General features: G+C 47.5%; 1 protein-coding gene across 2 annotated transcripts in view; it reads right to left on the bottom strand.

The window, feature by feature from the left end:
- Nucleotides 1-20,695, bottom strand: part of ATXN7 (ataxin 7) — a 164,141-nt gene that overhangs the window by 109,100 nt on the left and 34,346 nt on the right. The window contains exons 1-3 of one of the 2 annotated variants that reach the window (XM_089675992.1): nt 18,104-18,260; nt 17,715-17,903; nt 12,133-12,195 (exon numbers count right to left, since the gene is read on the bottom strand). In XM_089675992.1, coding sequence (XP_089532118.1) covers nt 12,133-12,195; nt 17,715-17,895 — 244 coding nt within the window. In that variant the 5' untranslated portion in view covers nt 17,896-17,903; nt 18,104-18,260. Of the gene's footprint in view, nt 1-12,132; nt 12,196-17,714; nt 17,904-18,103; nt 18,261-20,695 lie in introns of those variants that run through there. The other variant, XM_089675994.1, reaches the window with a different exon arrangement.

The raw sequence follows: 20,695 nt of genomic DNA, 5'->3' as shown, positions 1-20,695 counted from the left end.
CCTGGCTTCAAGCCTCATGTCTTATGGAAGTAGATCACATTATGATCTTTTGACCCATCAGATGTTCATTGTTCTAAGATTCTCTCAGTTTATGGAATAAACTTCACAAGATCTACAAGGTGTCATCTAGATCGAGTCACCGCCTGTGTTATTAAACTAAAATTGGAGTTATCGCTATCTCATCACAACTGTAAGTTACAGTTCACCCCAACTCACGCTGGGGATCACGCTTTCAATGCTTAGATTGGAGAGACAGAACACAAGCCATCAATTGCCAGACATCAGGCAACCTTTGATTCTAAAGGTGAGGAGTCAAGAGTCAAATTAAAGGGAGCAAAGGTAAATCTTTGCTTGCGTGTTGCCATAACATGAATATGTGAAGAACCCTAAGGACACCGACACAAAACTGCCTTAGAGTCAGTGCTGCAGGTGAGCTGATGCAAAGAATTACTCAAAGAAAAACAGCCAACCAGCTACAGAATAGCCAAAGAAACTAGAAACCGCGAAGACACTCTTAGCATTAAAGTGTATCTAAAGTCTATGTTTTATTTATTTATTACATTTCCATGTTGTCCATGAATATGAGACGCCAAAAATTCCTCCCATGTCTATTGGTGGCTTTCAGTGAATCAAAGGGGAAAAGTGATTGGAGAACTTAATTAACATGTATGAATCAGCTTGTATGAGAACCCCCTTCCGCCAAAGTTAGTTCTCTACAGGGGAGCATTTGAAAAAAGTAAAAATGTGTCTACTCATTTGTAGTGCATCTACATTTTCCCCAATCTTTAAAGTACAACTACAGGAAAAATGTGGAGAGGGATTAGAATCCCTGTCAGGGTTTTATTGCTGTCTGTGCCCCCATTAGGTAGATTCATCCTCTATATTTGCCTGTTTATCATTATTACCAAAAGTGAAAGTAAAACAAAATAAGAAAATCACAAATTTTGGGTTAACCACGAAAAACTAATAGAGGAGAAATCTTCCAATGGGAATGCTAGTTCTGGTCACCTGAGGGCCCCAAGCGATTCCCTTAATATGCAGGTATTTCCTCTCACTTCCTGTTTTGGCTATGGGACAGGAAGTAAAGGTAAATCTCCCCAATGGGACACAGAGGGCAAAAAAAACCTGACCAGGGTTATAACCCTCCCTTACTCTATACAGCATGAAAAAAAAAAAAGTTTTGCCTTTAGATCTATTTTAAAGAAGAACTATAGGCAAAACTTTTTTCTTTCATTTCAGATAGAGTAAGGGAGTGTTATAATCCCAATCATATTTTTTTTCCGCCATCTCTGTGACATTGGGGAGATTTAACTTCACTCCCTGTCCCATAGCCAAAACAGGAAGTGAGAGAAAATCCCTGCAGATGAAGGGAATTCCTTCGGGACCGCGAGGTCACCAGAACTAGTGTCCCCATTGGTAGAGCTCCCCAGCCATTACTTTTCTAGGGACAACCAAAAATTTGGGATTTTCTTTTACTTTCACTTTCAATGAGAATGGTAAACAGTTGAAATAGAGAGGGTGAATCTCCCTAAACGTGGACAAAGAGAGCAATAAAAACTGACAAGTGTTCTAATCCCGCCGCAATCTATCCAAGACTAAAACAAAAAGTTTTGCCTTTAGGCTACGTTCACACTAGCGTTGTGTGCAGGCGGCAGAGAGGCGTTTGGGAAGCGTTTTTACCGCTTCCCAAACACCTCTGGCAATTCTGCACATTGCAGCACATGGTGCTGTTCTAATGGAAGCGGTAGCGTTGCGGCAAAACGGACGCCTCTGGACAATTCAGGAGACATGGAAGCCTCCTATTCTTGTCTATGGTGCCGCTGTTGCGGGGCATTTGCGGAGCAGTAACACCATTCAAACGTCGTTGTAGGCGTTTGTGGGGCGTTTTTAACGCTCGGCAAACGCCTAGCCACCGCCGCTAAACTGCACATGCGGCGTTTACGAAGCGTTTGCCGAGCGTTAAAAAACGCTCTGCAAACGCCGGACCAACGCTTGCCAAACGCTATAGGGGCATTTGGCAAGTGTTGGTAAAACAGCCAAGTGTGAACGAGCCCTTAGTTATACTTAACTTCAGTTTCAGACATGAAAAAGATAGGACTCTGGTCAAATTTTAATTGTCGTTTATGTTCCTGCTGGGAAGAATTACTCTCTCTTTTTGTCCTGGTGTCACTAGGAAAGAAAGTAAGTGAGGGAAATTCCAAAATTTCAAGTTGTCAGCAGAACGGGATTACAGGGGAAATCTTCTAATAGGGACACTAGCGGCTTTGGTGGCGTTTTCCCTCCTTTGGAGAGATTTCCTCTTACATTCTGTTGTGTATACAAAAAAAAAAAAACACTTGACAAGGGTTCTAACCCTTTCATAAGCTTTCCAAAGTAATACAAAAAAAGCTTTGGCTTAAGGTTCATACTAGTTTGCACTTTTAAATGCAACAGCTAGTGCAGTGTTGGGTCTGGTAGAGATGAAAATGTGCAATCAACGCACACGACCTGCGACCGTGGGCTGGAACCAGACACGATCAAATGGAAAGAAGGTCACCAGCACACCGAGGATCACCAATATGGGTCCAAAAGCTTTAATAAATGAACACATAGTTACAGCAAGGCAAGGTTTCGGCGTCTCGCAGGACCCCTTCATCAGGCATGTGACCTGTCACATGCCTGATGATGGGGAGCCATGTTATGTGTGTTTCAGTGCATCACACTGCTGTTTTTTTCCAACTTTATTTGAAGTGTCATTTATTGACACTTCATTCAAGTCACTGCACAGCAGCATGACAACATACAGTGCCGTTCAGTTCAGTGCAGAAAAATGGAGATATTGTGCATTGTTCAACATTCCAGTGTACCACACATCACAAAATCATTGTGTTGTGAACAGGGCACATAGAAACTGTTTTCTGTGTGTCCTAGTGGTGACCTGTATTTATCCAATATGAAAAAGCACGGGTCACCACACATAGATGGGTAGAATTTCGAAGGAAAATTCTAAGAAAATAATGTTCTATGAAAGTGTGTTAGTTTCTCTAATCATTAGTGGGGTCAAACCATCATTTGTTTTCACCTGCAATGACGAGAAAAATCAAGATGAAAATGTTTCCTCAAACTAATTTCAAACATTGTATGTGATTTTTGTTCGGTAGTCTATTCCTAGTGCCAAGTCTATTCATTCCAAAATCAAATTTTAAAAGCAAACAATCTAACAAAATTCAAATGTTCTGAAAATTTTTGCTAAGACTTTTCTTAAGAAATTTCAATCGAAATTCTAACCATCTATGGCCAGCTTTGGGCCTGTTCACACTAGAACGAGGTGCGGGAGACCCGAGTTCCTTGCCAGTTTCCTGTACTGTCCATGTGCTCTGCAGCGGGTGTTACTGCAAAGTTAACGACGCCTGAAACTCAGGTCATAAACACATGCGATCCAGTTCCAGGGCATTTCCAAAAACAATGCACGCTCTACTTTTGGTGTGGGGCGATGCGATTTCAGCCCATTCAAAATGAGTGGGCTGATATTACACTGCACATAACTGCATGTGAATCGCACCGGAAGCGCACAGCATTGCAGTTCCTAGTGTGAATGAGCCCTTAGGCATACAAGCTATTAGGCTACAGGGTAATAATTACAAACTAAAACATATAGGAACCTACTGTTCAAGATGCAATCAAAAACAATGACCAACTGCCTAAAAAGTGTTAGCTGGAGTTAGGTTCTTTTCACATTGATCCGCTGTGGTTTCCCTACAGCACACTGTTCCCCCCCGCTGCAGCTCTGTCCGCTCTTCATCTCCTACGTGTGCCCCCATAGCAAGCCATGTGCCGAGCCTACTGCTCTCAGCCTGTCCTGTGAGACCAGGGAGAAACCAAGGCCGCTGCAGGTGAGCAATGCATTACAGTTAAAAAAAAAAACAAAAACAAAAAAAAAAAACACCTTTCGACTTTAGAACCACTTTAACCGCTTCCAGTCCGCCCTATAGCAGAAATACTGCTACAGGGTGTCATGGGTGCGCAAAATCACGTATACATACGTGATTTTGTATTTCCGGGTAGGAGGCGCACGAGTGTCCTACCTACACCACCATTCACGGCCACAGCAGTCAATCACTGGGTCCTGACCAGTTCTTATTTGCCAGCGCCCGGTGATTTCGGACGATCTCCGATGGGGGGAGAACCGTTGTGTTTACTAACAGTTCTCCTCCCCGTCAGCTTGGGCACACTGATTGGATGGTTGTGCACAGCACAGCCATCCAAATCAGTGTGCTTACAGTGAAGCACACTGACACGGCCCCCTAGTAAAACACACCCAGCACACAGTTAACCCTTTGATCGCCACTCATGTTAACCCTTCCTGCCCAGTGCCATTAGTACAGTTACACTGTCAGTGCTGCTTTTTTTTTTTTTTAGCACTGATCACTGTATTGGTGTCACTGAGATGTCACCAAGTCAGTTCCCCCCCAGTGTCAAAATGTCCATCGCAGTCACGCTATAAGTCTCTGATCACCACCATTACTACTAAAAACAATAAAAAATAATCCCAGTATCTATACCGCCATTTGTAAACGCTAAAACTTTCACGTAAACCAATGAATTTACACGTATTGGGATTTTTTTTTAGCAAAGACATGTAGAATACATTTTGGCCTAAATTTATGACGAAATTACATTTTTTACATTTTTTTACTGGACATGTTTAATAGAAAAAGTCAAAAATATAGTTTGTTTTCTCAAAATTGGTCTGTTTTTTCATAGCGCAAAAAATAAAAAAACCGCACAGGCGATCAAATACCACCGAAAGAAAGCTCAATTCATGGAGGAAAAAAAAAGGATGTAAATTTTGTTTGGGTGCAGTGTTGCATGACCACACAATTGACAGTAACACAGCGCTGTAACGCAAGAAATGGCATGGTCAGGAAGGGGGGGGGGGTTAAATCCTCAGGAGGGCAAGTAGTTAATGAAACAATTTTCATTTTTTCATTAATATGTCCTACTGTGCTGTATTTTACCAGCAGCAGAACTGAATTCAGGCAACACCCGTATAATAGCAGGCAGGGGAGATCCCTTCCATAGGCGACAGTAAATCTAGCTGTGTATGGCTAGCTTAACCTTTTGCAGCCCAAGTAATGCTTATGTGTGGTGGCAAAGAGGGTGGGCTTTAACACCTACAGGACACACAGACATCTATAGACAATAGAAACACATCAACTATGGGGTTTTACCACCCCCCAATGTAATTGAGCCCTTACTGTCCTAAGTCCCCTATAGGACTGCTTTGCACCTGCAGTTTTCCTGAGTGTTAGCTGCGCTTCTGAAAGCACACCAAAACTCCTGGATTCAATTTGAGATGGAGGACCGCATCAGAGGGTTCCAAGGGCTATGGGTTGGGTACCTCTGGGTTAAAGAAACTACAATGGTGTGTATACAAAACAGAGAATACTGGGAACTCTTGTCTACAAGACAGTGTGTAAGAACAAAAAAAAGAAAATTAGCATTTGTACACTAACCCCCTAAAGCACCAATCTGTATGTAAATACAGTACAACACTTTGCAAATCACCTCAGGTCTAATCAACAGTCCAAAGACAATACAAACTCAAGTAAAAACAAACAATGATCCCAAATAGCAGTAAAAAAAATAATCACCACAACTACAAAACACAAAAGACTCAAACTAAGTATCCTAATAGGATTAGGACATATAAAATGTATTTAAAATAAAATGGGAGAGTGGGTATAGCTTTAATCAGTCTTCTCTGGCTCTACCTGTGCCAAAGAACCCATGGCCTACTGCTGCCAATCAATCTTTCTGAAAATGTTAGTTGCCTGGCTGCAATAATAGGCCGGAGATTCGAACCATCTATAGGCAGGCTGTTTGTACCCAATTCGAATGTTGTACGACTTGGGTAAAAACCAGCATGTCGTTTTTTTCATGCAATTATTGCCAGCGGTTATAGCAACTAGCAACAATCGCTTTGTTCTCTTGCAATAATTGGCTCCACCCTGTGTCTCCCCATCTGGGAACACAATAAGTTTGAGGGAGGAATTACCCCATCAACGGGAATCCAGTGATTTTCTTTCTTACAACCTGTGTTTGCAGGACAGAAAATCAGTCTATGGCCAGGTTAACTTTTCTTTTCTCTGCTCCAGTCACGTGAACCCCTGTCAGTGAGCAGCGGCAGCAGGGCAAAAAGGATGGAGCACTTGACAACGGCTGGGAATTCCAGGAGCTGCGATGTCACCCATAGGCTCTCATGTCTCAGCTGTTGTTGGCACTCCCTCTTTTCCCCTGCAGCTGCCACTCACTGACGCAGGGGAGCCAAAGCTGTGGAAGTATATCAGCAAAACAGACTAAAAATAGGTAACTATACACATATTACAGGATAGGTAGCGGGGGGGGGGATTTTTAAGTACCGTTAAGCCAGCCATACTTGGATCAAAATTTGGCCAGCTTAGCAGGGACCGGACGAATTTCAATCTATCTAGTCGGATTTTTCCCTAATGATCAGAGCAGCAGGCTATAACCAGCAACACAGATCATTGTATTCTGCTGGTGGGGAAGGCCCCCCACCGGCAGAATACTAAGCTCAGTGTGAGTCATTTCCCCATCCACATCAAATATGTAGATGGCTGAACTAGTCCATCTTATAAATTCAACCTGCTGGTTGAACAAAAAAAAAAAAAAAATCATGTATGGCCAAGCTGTAGCAGGAGGTAATTACCTCAAGCCAATATGCAGATCAGAAATTCCTGCTTGACTGGCTGTGTGTCTCCTGCAGATAATGGACTCAGAAGTACTGAACCCTGCGACAGCCAGGCAACTAGCATCATAAGGGGTTCAGCACCAGAGCCCTTCGTATTTTCCTCAGTGCAGGTTTTCTTTAACAAGGATTAACCATTCTGAAACCTTGTGGGAGCAGCCGCAGTTGGAGAAAGTTTGAGACTCGATACTGAGAATGCAACCAGAAGGTGTGAAACCAGCACAAGCACAGCCTGAAATATATCACTCAGAAGTAAATGAATATGCACACTGTGTACAGAAAGATCATTGGACTCCATTGCTCACTTCAGCTTTATTCCAAGCTGTCATGCTTACCCTCTTGCTTCAATCCTTTGAGTCAATGATCCAGAAAAAAGTATGTTGGTCAGGACTTTTAACATTACTTTGAGTTGCCTGATCTGCATACTTTACACAGGTCAATGACTCAAAGTACTGATGCCAGTGACAGTCAGATAGATAGAAGGATGCAAAAAATGTCAGTCTGTGTATTTTCCTTATGAAATATTTGCATAAATTATGTCAATGCTGATTGACTTGAAGGAGATATTTGGGGTTCTGAAAAAACCGAAACAAAAAAAAAACCCTGCATATTCACCTATGGCTGTATCATCAGTGTGATGGTGCAGCTGTCCCCTGCTGGCTCTAAGACCAACTGATTATCACATGACTACTGATTGCTCAGTTCTCAACTCACTCTGAGCAGAGAGTGGTAACTGTCAGTCACTGCTCTCTACTCTGCAGATCACATGACTACTGATTGCTCAGCTCTCAACCCACTCTGAGCAGAGAGTGGTAACTGTCAGTCACTGCTCTCTACTCTGCAGATCACATGACTACCGATTGCTCAGTTCTCAACCCACTCCGAGCAGAGAGTGGTAACTGTCAGTCACTGCTCTCTGCTCTGCACTTCCAGTGCTCACTAGGCTAAAGAGTGGGCAGGAGCGGCACACAGAGGCTGACCTGGCGCCAGTCAGGATCCTTTCAGCACTGGGCTCCGCTCTGTGACACCAGACTTTGGCTCATTTTGGTAGATTCTGTGTCACAAGGGTGACTGTGACCCTGAAGAGAAAAAGCTTTGGCCAAATGTCTTTTAATACCTACAACATGTTTAGATATAGGTAGTGAGCACGTGCAAAGAGAACAATGGCAGTAGCACCAAAGAGAGTTGATAGCAATGGTAAAGGACCATGGCCTTTAAACACATCTGCACCTTGACAGGATGGCTCCAGCTTAACAGCACTGGGCAATGTGAAAATCCACCAATTGCAATACACACATAGGGTCCCATTCATAAACCAATTTCATATAGTGGGTTAATGGCTCTAGAACCCTGAAGTTTGGTTCAGTTAAAGTGTTGTATTATTATTTCATGGTGTACCTATGGAGAAAACTAGGCTGGCAGCTTGTGTATACTGAACGATTTCCACAATCACCTTGAAATGTGATGGAAATAAATAAATATAGAAGTGAAGCACCACACCGTAACATTTGAGTCCAAAAAAACAAAAAACAAATTTAAAACATAAGTTGTCTATAAAAGCCAACAAAACGTCAGGGGCTAAACTCTGCTTCTTTCATCAGAACTTGAGGAGACTAAGAAATAAAAGGTATTCAGACTCAAAGAATAATGGAGTTTTTGTGACAGTGAGAGAACTGGCACAGCAACAGTCAGCAGCACAGGCTACAACCACTGTTCAGTGTGTTCAGTGGATTCTGAAAGCAGGGAACCCCACTGTCAGAATACAACAGAGGGGGAATGCCTCTATCCACCTCGCTGGTGTGGTTGAAGGAATCTGTTTATTTTCGTTCGGCCCTCTGGTTCCTAGCTAGCCTTGCTCTCATCAAGCCCCGATAAAGGGGAAAGTTTAGCCCCTGAAACTTGTTGGCTTTTATACACGATCTAAGCTTGGAATAATTCTCTTCTTTGGACTTGAATATTATGTTGTAGAGGCTCGAGCCTAGGTTTACCCATTTATAAAGCAGCAACATGTCCTAACTGCTACAATTTGACTGAACACCACATATAGAAAACTCTGCATACCAGTATAAACAGTGCACTTTGTGTTTCCTCAATAGGAGTCAATAACGCTGGTAACATTATCTGTGTAAAGTCACGTTAAAAACTTGAGTATTTCAGCGTTTTTGTATTAGCGCTTAGCGGCGTTTTGCTGTGCTTGCGTTTTTTAGTTACCAAAAAAAAAATTTTTTTAGTAAAAAAAAGGAAAAAGTCCAAAATCGCTGGTTTGCCTCGATTTACTGTGTTTTTCAGGGTTAAAGCGTTTTTACAGCTAAAAAAAACTCCTCTAGAAACCCACTAGTGCTGGGTTTTTTTTCCACCCAAAAAACATTGATTACAGTGTATGTGTATATGGACACATAGGAAAACATGCTGGGGGGTTTACTGGCTGTAGAAGAAAACGTCAAAAGCCAAAACAGCCGCTGTAAAAACGTGCAGTGTGCATGAGGACTCACTGTTTAAGTACCAGTACCAAATAATAAGTGCAGTACCTGTACCTCTATGAATTTTATAAAGCACATGTACCTTAATAGAACGATTTGCACAGCACTTTCTATGTGCTGTTGCAAGTGCCCATTTACTATAACATGCCTGCACCTACAGTATTTATAAAAGAAAAAAAAAAAAAAATATATATATATATATAAAATGGAGAAAAGATTTGTTGGACATCCAAGGAGGAGGAAAGCAGCCTCTACCCACTACACAAACTTGACACAGGCATGTGATGGGGCCTGTGTTCTCTCCGTATGATTTCTTTGCAGTATGATGCAGAGTAATATACTACAGGGCATTACAAGCACCCCACTGCATGGTGCGCCTGTACAAACCCCAGTACGCCTGCACAGTATGGAGCATCTGCTGCAATGCTCTGTTTATGTCCCCTTAGGGAAGCTTTGAGGGTCAAAGCCTGCCTCAAAAGTAATAAATCGGTTCTTAGAGGGCACTAGTAGGGTTAAATCTTCTAACAGAGACAAGTATGAGATCTCCCTGCTGTAGATTTGGTCTTCTCTCCCTCAAGGTCCCTCCCTCTCTGGTCTGTCCAATATATCAAATCAACATTACACACTATGGACAATTCACATCGGGGATTCAATAATGACCGTGGTCACTAAGGGAAATGTTTATATGTCTAATTAGGCTGCAAATGCCATTTAAGGGTTCGCAAACATGGACATACAGTTTGCTGCGTTCACTCTGCTAATTTATACGGATCTGAAAACAGCAGTATTGTATGCTATTGACACATGCACACTGGTTCGCAGTCTATAGCTGCGTAAGCAAAAATGTGAAAAATTTGTGCTGTGTGATTTAGACTTCAGGTCATTCTGAGTCTACACTGCCATAGATTGCACACTATGGTTTATGTTGGCCCTGAAAGGAGCAGTAGGCCTAAGCTCTTTTGGCCATACTTCTCTTACGGATCACAGAAGTGCACTTCATTGTCCCAGGCTAAAGCCTGCGGTCGGCTGATATCACTCAGCCAGTCCAGGCTCAGGATGGATCCCGACTTCAACGTTGGGATTCACCTAGATGCCTGGACTGACATCTAGCTCAACCTCTCAGCGTGCCACTTACAGCCGCCCCCTCCACAGCCCGGTACTCCAGTGAGCGCTGAAGGGGCAAATCAGAGAGCTGGTGACTTGACAGTCATCAGCTCTCTGAAGACTGAGAACAGAGTGATCAGCTGTGTTTGATCGCTCAGTTATCCGTCTTAAAAGGCAGTGGGGACAGATTCAGCATTGGACTGATGCTGCATCCACCTAGATCAGAGGTGGGCAACTGTGGCCCTCCAGCTGTTGGTGAACTAAAAGCCCCATCATGCCTCTGCCTTTGGGAGTCATGCTTGTAACTGTCAGTTTTGCAATGCCTCATGGGACTTGTAGTTCTACAACAGCTGGAGGGCCACAGTTGCCCCCCCTCCCCGACCTAGATGAATATAACTGTTTGTTTTTTTACTTTCTGAACTTATCTTTAAGAGAATCACTCATGTGGCAATGCAAAATGACTGAAGAGAGATCGCTCTGTACTGCAGCATAAACTACTTATTCAGGGCTGACATAAAAACAGTGAGTAAAATCAGCAGTGCAGGTGGATCTAGCCCAACAGCTACAAGTGCCTGTACTGTATGTCAATATGAGCTAAAATCCAGTATGGACCACTTTCTACATAGGAGCTTGCTGCCGGAAAGATCCTGCATTAGTGGTGTACGTTTGTGTGCATGGGTCCTAAAAATGCCAGCTGCTTGGCTGTCCATCTGATGCAACAGCTTCAATTCTTTCAAAACCAAGAGTTCTGACTTGACTTTCTGCACACCGGTTCTGACGAATAAAGGAAGCCAGCACATCATTCAATTTAAAAAACATGCTGCAGAAACTAAGCCCTGGTTCACACCAGTGCGACTAGTCATGTGATTTGACAGTTTCAAATCACATGACAAGTTACACTCTATTGTTGGCAATAGAACTGTTCAAATCGGTGCAACTCAGACTTTGCGTTGCCGCACCAATTTGAGAAAAAAAAAAACTTGCGCTGTTTTTTTGCAATTTCAGGTGTGGTTTGCATAGACAACTGTGCATTAAGTCACACAGATGTCAGTCAAATCTCACGGACATGCGGCTTTGAAATCGTGTGACTTAAAGTGAAGTTGCAAGATTTCAAAATCGGATTCAGTGTGAACGGACTGTAAAGATCAGTTTTGGGTAGGGTTTGCTTCAGGCGCATACTAAAAGACTGGAGCACTGCTTGCACCACCTTCCTTTTTACAATAGCTTTGCATTTAAGGGAGATATGATCTTCATGTCATCTGCACTGCCAAGTCTGACAGGTGCAGTGCAGTATGCCAAGCACAACGCACTGCAACATGCCATAGGCACAAGTGTGCAGAACCCCAAAGGACAGTCTGATGAGTACAAGTTGGATAAGGTAGCCCTAGACTTTAAAGTTCATCACCCCAACTTTTGCCCTTGTGGGGAAAGTCACCCCATCTATCTGTCCTGATGACCATTGTCAATAAGACAGGAAGAGAAGGGAAATCCAGTATTGTGTGACTGTTACCAGAAGAGTAGACAGGAGATATTCCAACGGCAACACCTGTACCAGTGACACATCCAAGAGGGGATTTCCCCCAACTTTGGAGATGTTCTCCTACTTCCTGTTTTGTTTTTTCTTTTGGGTGGGAGATTTCCCCTTATTTCCTGTCCTAGAAACAATTACATCAAAACTAAACTAAACAGGTTTGGATAAAGATACCAATAACCAACGGCCATCTACGGCAGTCCCTTGCCAGCCTGATGTACAATGTACCAGGAGTTCAGATTTGATGGCAAATCATAGCAATCACTCACCCTCCTTACTGAGTCTCATGGCTTCTCGTTTCTTATCAATCTCCTTTAAAGTTTCATCCAGTTCTGAAAAGAGATCAGACAGATATAGTTAGTGTGACACAGCCAGCAGTATTTAATAAAAACGTCCAACTTTGTTGTTGATTCACATATCGGGGACCCAGCAATCCCTATTCAGTCAAACACAGCACGTTTATAGTACATAGAGATAAATAGGTCTCAGTGCCAGCCTGCCATGGCACCTATTCTCCCCGGGTCATGTCATTACTGAACTGAGCCATGTGCTTCTAAGTTTGGATCTACTACTAAAAACTGCTGAACCATGATGGGGGCAGAGTGGAGGGATCCCGAACTGTAAAGACATAGGTTGGAAACGTCAATTCCTGCAGTGCTCCTGACTTGGCTCACGTGATCCTGAACATGAGGTTAGATTACATGACCTGCAGTTACCTCAGGAACATTCTGGCTTGGCCTCAGATGTGGTCAGGAGTTGGAGCACTGCACAAACAGTTGCTTTCGACAGGTATGTTTTTATTTAGGGATGAGGATTGGTATAGCCGACACACGTAAATAAACTGTATTGAGTAAAATGTGCATATAAAATGTCCTACGCGTTTCGGCAATAAGCCTTCGGCATAGCTATGACGAAGGCTTATTGCCGAATCGCGTAAGCCATTTATAGGCACTTTTTACTCGCTTAACAAAGTTTATTATTCAGGAAGACGAGTGCCGGCTATACCAATCCTCATCATTCAGTTGCATCTGTGCTGGGAAGACACACAGAGCCAGAAAACTGACATTCCACCTCCGTGGGGACTATCTCTGGGTGTAGCACCTACTTGTTCACAAACGTTTTTATTTAAGACCCATCCCCCATAGTACATGCTCATTAAGGCTAGATTGGGGGGAGGGTGGGAGTTAGAGGAAGAAAGTGTAATACTTACCTTATTCCTGCTGTCTGTGTGACCGGTCCCCAAGAGAGCTCTAGCTGGTGGTCACACAATGATGACATTAAGTACAATGCAGGATTGACTCTTGCATTTTATGTGGGAACAGTGAGGCCACCCACTCCCAGAGCAGCGGAGAGGAGAAGATGGAGTGAGGAGTAAGGCAAGTATTACACCTTTTTTCCTCTACCCCCAAACTTAAGCATTTAACAGCTTCCATGCCGTCCTATAGCAGAAATACTGCTACAGTGCGGCACAGGTGCGCAACATTATATAATATATATATATGGTTTTTAAGTTCCGGGTAGGGGGTGTGCTCCCTACCTGTGCCACCATTTGCGGCCTCGGCTGTCGATCACTGATCCCCCGCCAGCACCGGCGAATTCCGAGTATTACCAACAGGGGAGAGACCTGTGTATAAACAACACAGATCTCTCCCGTCAGCTCCTGAACGCTGCTTTGTATGTTTGTATGGCTCTGCATAGTAGAGCCATACAAAGCACCGTGCCTACAGTGTAAAGCACACAGTTAACCATTTAATTGCCCCACATGGGTTAACCCTTTGAGGACCATAAGATTACAGAACGCCAAAAGTATCAATTTTTTGTTTTTAAAGTTTGTACACTTCCGTTGCTGTAAGTAAGCCATTTCATGAAATAATCAGCAAAAAGCTAGATCCATTTGTTGATGAGAACTAATATTTTGACTCGAACCAAAAAAAAAAAAAAAAAAAAAGTATTTTACGTTCTTAATCAGATGATACAGGCAATTAAAAACATGGGACAAATACGTCCCTTGGTCCTCAAAGGGTTAACCCTTTCCTGCCCAGTGCCATTAGTACAGTGTCAGTGCTTTTTATGAGCACTGATCACTGTATTGGTGTCACTGGGGATGTCAGTGACACCAAGTCAGTCCCCCCCCCCGTGTCAGAATGCCTGCCACAGTCCCACTATAAGTCGCTGATCACCGCTATTACTAGTAAAAAAAAAAATCCCAGTATATATACCGCCATTTGTAAATACTATAACTTTCACATAAATCAATTAATTTCCACGTATTGGGATTTTTTTTTTTTTTTTAGCAAAGACATGTCGCAGAATACATTTTGGCCTAAATTTATGATGAAATTTGATTTTTAAAATTTTTCTACTGGATATGTTTAATAGTAAAAAGTCAAAAATAATGTTTTTTTCTAAAAATTGTCAATAAAGCAAAGTAGATATACTGACAGGAAGAATCAATGAATCTACCACATTGACAGGCAGCGGTACCAACAGTGGGAACATGTTCCACTCAAAAAAAAAAAAAAAAAACAGGTGGAGCATGTAGCATGTTCCCAAAGGTGACCCTTGCAGTGCAGAGCCCCCATTACAAGGGAATCTCAACAATCCCAGAGTTCAGTTGAAGGCTCCGTTCAGATGTTGTGTCGGGGGAATGTGAAATCCCACTTGCCATTTCCAAAGTTCCTGCATATTGTGCACAGGACAGCCCAGTCCCTTCCAGAGACTGCCCTATGTATGTTTGTCGGCCAAAAGAAACTCCTGTGTGATTTGTAAACACGCATTTTGCAGAATCGCACTGCGCTTGGGGTCTCATTACGAATAACAGCACCCAGACGCTTCTTGCTTGATTTGCTGCGATTTGTAATCACAAGCAGAATTCCGGAGATTGTGCCCGCTATTCCAAATTGCCTAATGTGAACGGGGCCTAAAGTGTTAGTTCACCTTTACAGGAAAAAATGAAAAAGGTGAACCAACACTGTACACCCTCCGCATCACCCACGGTCCCTGCTGTACTTACCTCTGTAGACGAGGAGCTGTCAGTGTCCATACAACTGGTCCAGCGTTCTGCGGATTTTCTCCTTTTCTGTCCAGCGCATCTGGGACAGACTAAATTGATTTTGATTGGTCAGCACCTGCACAGTGAATCGCTCCAATCTGTCCCAGAAGAGCAGGAATTTCAAATCCCTGGACTGCTGGACCAGCTGCATGGGTGCTGACAGCTAATCATCTATGGAGGTGGGTACAGTGGTACTGCGGGGGAGCAGGGTACAGTGGTACTACGGGGGGCGTGGGGTACAGTGGTACTACGGGGAGCGGGGTACAGTGGTACTACGGGGAGAGGGGTACAGTGGTACTACGGGGGGAGTGGGGTACAGTGGTACTGAGGGGGAGCGGGGTGCAGTGGTACTGCGGGGGGAGTGGGGTACAGTAGTACTACGGGGGAGCGGGGTACAGTGGTACTACGGGGGAGCGGGGTACAGTGGTACTGCAGGGGGAGTGGGGTACAGTGGTACTGCAGGGGGAGTGGGGTACAGTGGTACTACGGGGGAGCGGGTTACAGTGGTACTGCGGGGGGAGTGGGGTACAGTGGTACTGCGGGGGGAGTAGGGTACAGTGGTACTGCGGGGGGAGTGGGGTACAGTGGTACTGCGGGGGGAGTGGGGTACAGTGGTACTGCGGGGGGAGTGGGGGTTGGCACACGGAACACTTCTATCCTGGAAGAAATAGAGTGAGATCTATGTGGTATCCACAGCACTTTACAGACGGGTTGGTGAGGAAGTGAGTGGAAATCCAGTGCCTGGAAAGTGCAGTGTGACCTGTCTGGGGTGTTCCGTCTGCCCATCTATGACCTGTGATCACACGGATCAAACACGGACTGCAATGTATCCCTAGGGGCGGGCACATATAAGCAGTCTTGTGCACATCCGGGACTGTTCAGGGTCATCACACCGCACACAATACATCCAGGTCTGAGCTGAATGGATGTAAACAGACACATTCCAGGGACATATCCTTCGTGGCAGAGCTTATACCTGACAGGGGATCTGACATACATTTCCAGGGGCATATCCCAGAAGATGGGACTGTGCTTGAAAACTGAGTGCATTGGTGAGCTGGGATTTCCAGGAACATGTGGGCCCTGCAGGGATTTCCTAGCATTTACCATCCCCCAACCTGACACGGAGCCAAAGTAACCCCAGTATGGGCAGTGCTCAGTCTGAACTATATCCAGGGACATATCCTTTGTAGTAGACCTTATACCAGGCAGGGGATCTGCCATACATTTCCAGGGACATATCAGAACTGGAGACTGATATCCAGAGACATGCCCCCCCAAACCAGGGACAGGTCACCCCCATCCATTTCCAGGTACAAATCCCCCAAACCAGGCACTGTGCATGGAGACCAGAGAGGGGTGACAGCCATGGACTTACAGGGACAGGAGACCTACCCCTTCTATACATTTCAGGGGACAGGCGACCCCCCTCCCCATACATTTCAGGGGACAGGCGACCCCCCCTCCCCATACATTTCAGAGGACAGGCGACCCCCCCTCCCCATACATTTCTGGGCACAGGCGACCCCCCCTCCCCATACATTTCTGGGGACAGGCGACCCCCCCGCCATACATTTCTGGGGACAGGCGACCCCCCCCGCCATACATTTCTGGGGACAGGCGACCCCCCCCCGCCATACATTTCTGTGGACAGGCGACCCCCCCCGCCATACATTTCTGTGGACAGGCGACCCCCGCCATACATTTATGTGGACAGGCGACCCCCCCCCCCCCGCCATACATTTCTGTGGACAGACGACCCCCCCCCCCGCCATACATTCCTGTGGACAGGCGACCCCCCCCCCCGCCATACATTCCTGTGGACAGGCGACCCCCCCCCCGCCATACATTCCTGTGGACAGGCGACCCCCCCCCCGCCATACATTTCTGTGGACAGGGGGCCCCCCGCCATACATTTCTGTGGACAGGGGGCCCCCCGCCATACATTTCTGTGGACAGGCGACCCCCCCCCCGCCATACATTTCAGAGGACAGCCGACCCCCCCGCCATACATTTCAGGGGGCAGGCGACCCCCCCCCCGCCATACATTTCTGGGGAAAGGCGACCCCCCCGCCATACATTTCTGGGGAAAGGCGCCCCCCCGCCATACATTTCTGGGGAAAGGCGCCCCCCCCCGCCATACATTTCTGGGGAAAGGCGCCCCCCCCCGCCAAACATTTCTGGGGACAGGCGCCCCCCCCCCGCCAAACATTTCTGGGGACAGCCGACCCCCCCCCGCCATACATTTCTGGGGACAAGCGACCCCCCCCCATACATTTCTTCTTCGGACAGGTGACCCCCCTCATTTCTTCTTGGGACAGGTGACCCCCCTCATTTCTTCTTGGGACAGGTGACCCCCCCCCATTTCTTCTTGGGACAGGTGACCCCCGCCATACATTTCTGCTGGGGACAGGTGAACCCCCCCCCACACACACATTTCTTCTGGAGACAGGTGACCCCCCCCCCCATACATTTCTTCTGGGGACAGGTGACCCCCCCATACATGTATGGGGACGGGTGACCCCCCCATACATTTCTTCTGGGGACAGGTGACCCCCCCATACATTTATGGGGACGGGTGACACCCCCCCCATACATTTATGGGGACGGGTGACCCCCCCACACTTCCAGAGCCAGGTGAGCCCCACATCCATTTCCAGCGACCCCTCCCCCCATTTAGGGCGACAGGTGATCCCCTCATACATTTCTAGGGCCAGGTGACCCCTCCCCCTTCCATCCATTTCCGGATTTCCGGGGACAGGTGACCCCCGTCCAGGCACATTTCCGGCTCTCACTCACCGTCTGCCCCGTGCAGTCTGGTCGCCTCCAGCCAGTTGGTCCAGGGTTGTCCCAGCATGGCCCCCGGACTGGGTTGGGCCCCCGTGGCTCCGTCCCCCTGGTGGTGGTGCTGCTGCCGCCGTTGCCGGGCCCCCGCTCTGCGCTGCTCCCCTCTGACGTCATCCTCGGGCCGCTCCGACATTCTTTCCGCTACAATGTATGAGGAGAAAAGTGATCAGAGGGGGGAGGGGAGGAGGAGCGGGCACCCCCCACCCCGGACACAGCGTGCCCCCTGCCCGGCTCCTCCCTCCCCCCTCCCGGCAACAAAGGGGTTAAACACGTGTATACACAGCGCCACGGCCAGCGCCGGCGACACACACCGCCCCTCCCCCCCGCCGGCACCAGCTTACCGCTCGATCCCGGGGGTTAGGTCAGGCTCGGGGCCCCCAGGGGGCCACAGCGCGTCATCACGACCCCCAATCTCCCCCGTATGACCCTGCCGGGGATTCCGGAGGCCAGAGCGGAATTACAGGTCTTCCTTCACCCGGCTCGTCCCTCCCAACCCCCGCCCTCCCCGACAGGAACTTCCCGCACACACAGGGGGAGGGGCGGGGGAGGAGCCGGCACACACCAGCTGACAGCTCACACACATGTCACCGCACAGAACACTCTACTACACAACATACAGCCGCCGAACACCCTCTACTACACCGAACACACAGCCGCCGAACACCCTCTACTACACAACATACAGCCAACGAACACCCTCTACTACACAACATACAGCCGCCGAACATCCTCTACTACGCCGAACACACAGCCAACGAACACCCTCTACTACGCCGAACACACAGCCGCCGAACACACAGCCAACGAACACCCTCTACTACGCCGAACACAGCCAACGAACACCCTCTACTACACCGAACATACAGCCGCCGAACACACAGCCAACGAACACCCTCTACTACACCGAACACACAGCCAACGAACACCCTCTACTACACAACATACAGCCAACGAACATCCTCTACTACGCCGAACACACAGCCAACGAACACCCTCTACTACGCCGAACACACAGCCAACGAACACCCTCTACTACGCCGAACACACAGCCGCCGAACACCCTCTACTACGCCGAACACACAGCCGCCGAACACCCTCTACTACGCCGAACACACAGCCGCCGAACACCCTCTACTACGCCGAACACACAGCCGCCGAACACCCTCTACTACGCCGAACACACAGCCGCCGAACACCCTCTACTACGCCGAACACACAGCCGCCGAACACCCTCTACTACGCCGAACACACAGCCGCCGAACACCCTCTACTACGCCGAACACACAGCCGCCGAACACCCTCTACTACGCCGAACACACAGCCGCCGAACACCCTCTACTACGCCGAACACACAGCCGCCGAACACCCTCTACTACGCCGAACACACAGCCGCCGAACACCCTCTACTACGCCGAACACACAGCCGCCAAACACCCTCTACTACGCCGAACACACAGCCGCCAAACACCCTCTACTACGCCGAACACACAGCCGCCAAACACCCTCTACTACGCCGAACACACAGCCGCCAAACACCCTCTACTACGCCGAACACACAGCCGCCAAACACCCTCTACTACGCCGAACACACAGCCGCCAAACACCCTCTACTACGCCGAACACACAGCCAACGAACACCCTCTACTACACCGAACATACAGCCACCGAACACACAGCCAACGAACACCCTCTACTACACCGAACACACAGCCGCCGAACACCCTCTACTACACGACACCCAGCCGCCGAACACCCTCTACTACACGACACCCAGCCGCCGAACACCCTCTACTACACGACACCCAGCCGCCGAACACCCTCTACTACACGACACCCAGCCGCCGAACACCCTCTACTACTACACAACATGCAGCCAACTAACATCCTCTACTACACCAAACACCCTCTACTACTACACAACATACAGCCGCCGAACACCCTCTACTACGCCGAACACACAGCCAACGAACACCCTCTACTACGCCGAACACACAGCCAACGAACACCCTCTACTACACCGAACATACAGCCAACGAACACCCTCTACTACACCGAACACACAGCTAACGAACACCCTCTACTACACGACACCCAGCCGCCGAACACCCTCTACTACACGACACCCAGCCGCCGAACACCCTCTACTACACGACACCCAGCCGCCGAACACCCTCTACTACACGACACCCAGCCGCCGAACACCCTCTACTACTACACAACATGCAGCCAACTAACATCCTCTACTACACCAAACACCCTCTACTACTACACAACATACAGCCGCCGAACACCCTCTACTACGCCGAACACACAGCCAACGAACACCCTCTACTACGCCGAACACACAGCCAACGAACACCCTCTACTACGCCGAACACACAGCCAACGAACACCCTCTACTACGCCGAACACACAGCCAACGAACACCCTCTACTACGCCGAACACACAGCCAACGAACACCCTCTACTACGCCGAACACACAGCCAACGAACACCCTCTACGACGCCGAACACACAGCCAACGAACACCCTCTACGACGCCGAACACACAGCCAACGAACACCCTCTACGACGCCGAACACACAGCCAACGAACACCCTCTACGACGCCGAACACACAGCCAACGAACACCCTCTACTACGCCGAACACACAGCCAACGAACACCCTCTACTACGCCGAACACACAGCCAACGAACAACCTCTACGACGCCGAACACACAGCCAACGAACACCCTCTACTACGCCGAACACACAGCCAACGAACACCCTCTACTACGCCGAACACACAGCCAACGAACACCCTCTACTACGCCGAACACACAGCCAACGAACACCCTCTACGACGCCGAACACACAGCCAACGAACACCCTCTACGACGCCGAACACACAGCCAACGAACACCCTCTACGACGCCGAACACACAGCCAACGA

Source organism: Staurois parvus, unplaced genomic scaffold (assembly GCF_062004578.1).
Source record: "Staurois parvus isolate SC_StPar_1 unplaced genomic scaffold, SC_StPar_1.0 ptg000162l, whole genome shotgun sequence".
NCBI lineage: Eukaryota > Metazoa > Chordata > Amphibia > Anura > Ranidae > Staurois > Staurois parvus.
Note: the sequence above shows the minus strand (reverse complement) of the source record. Positions and strands in the feature narration are given on the sequence as shown.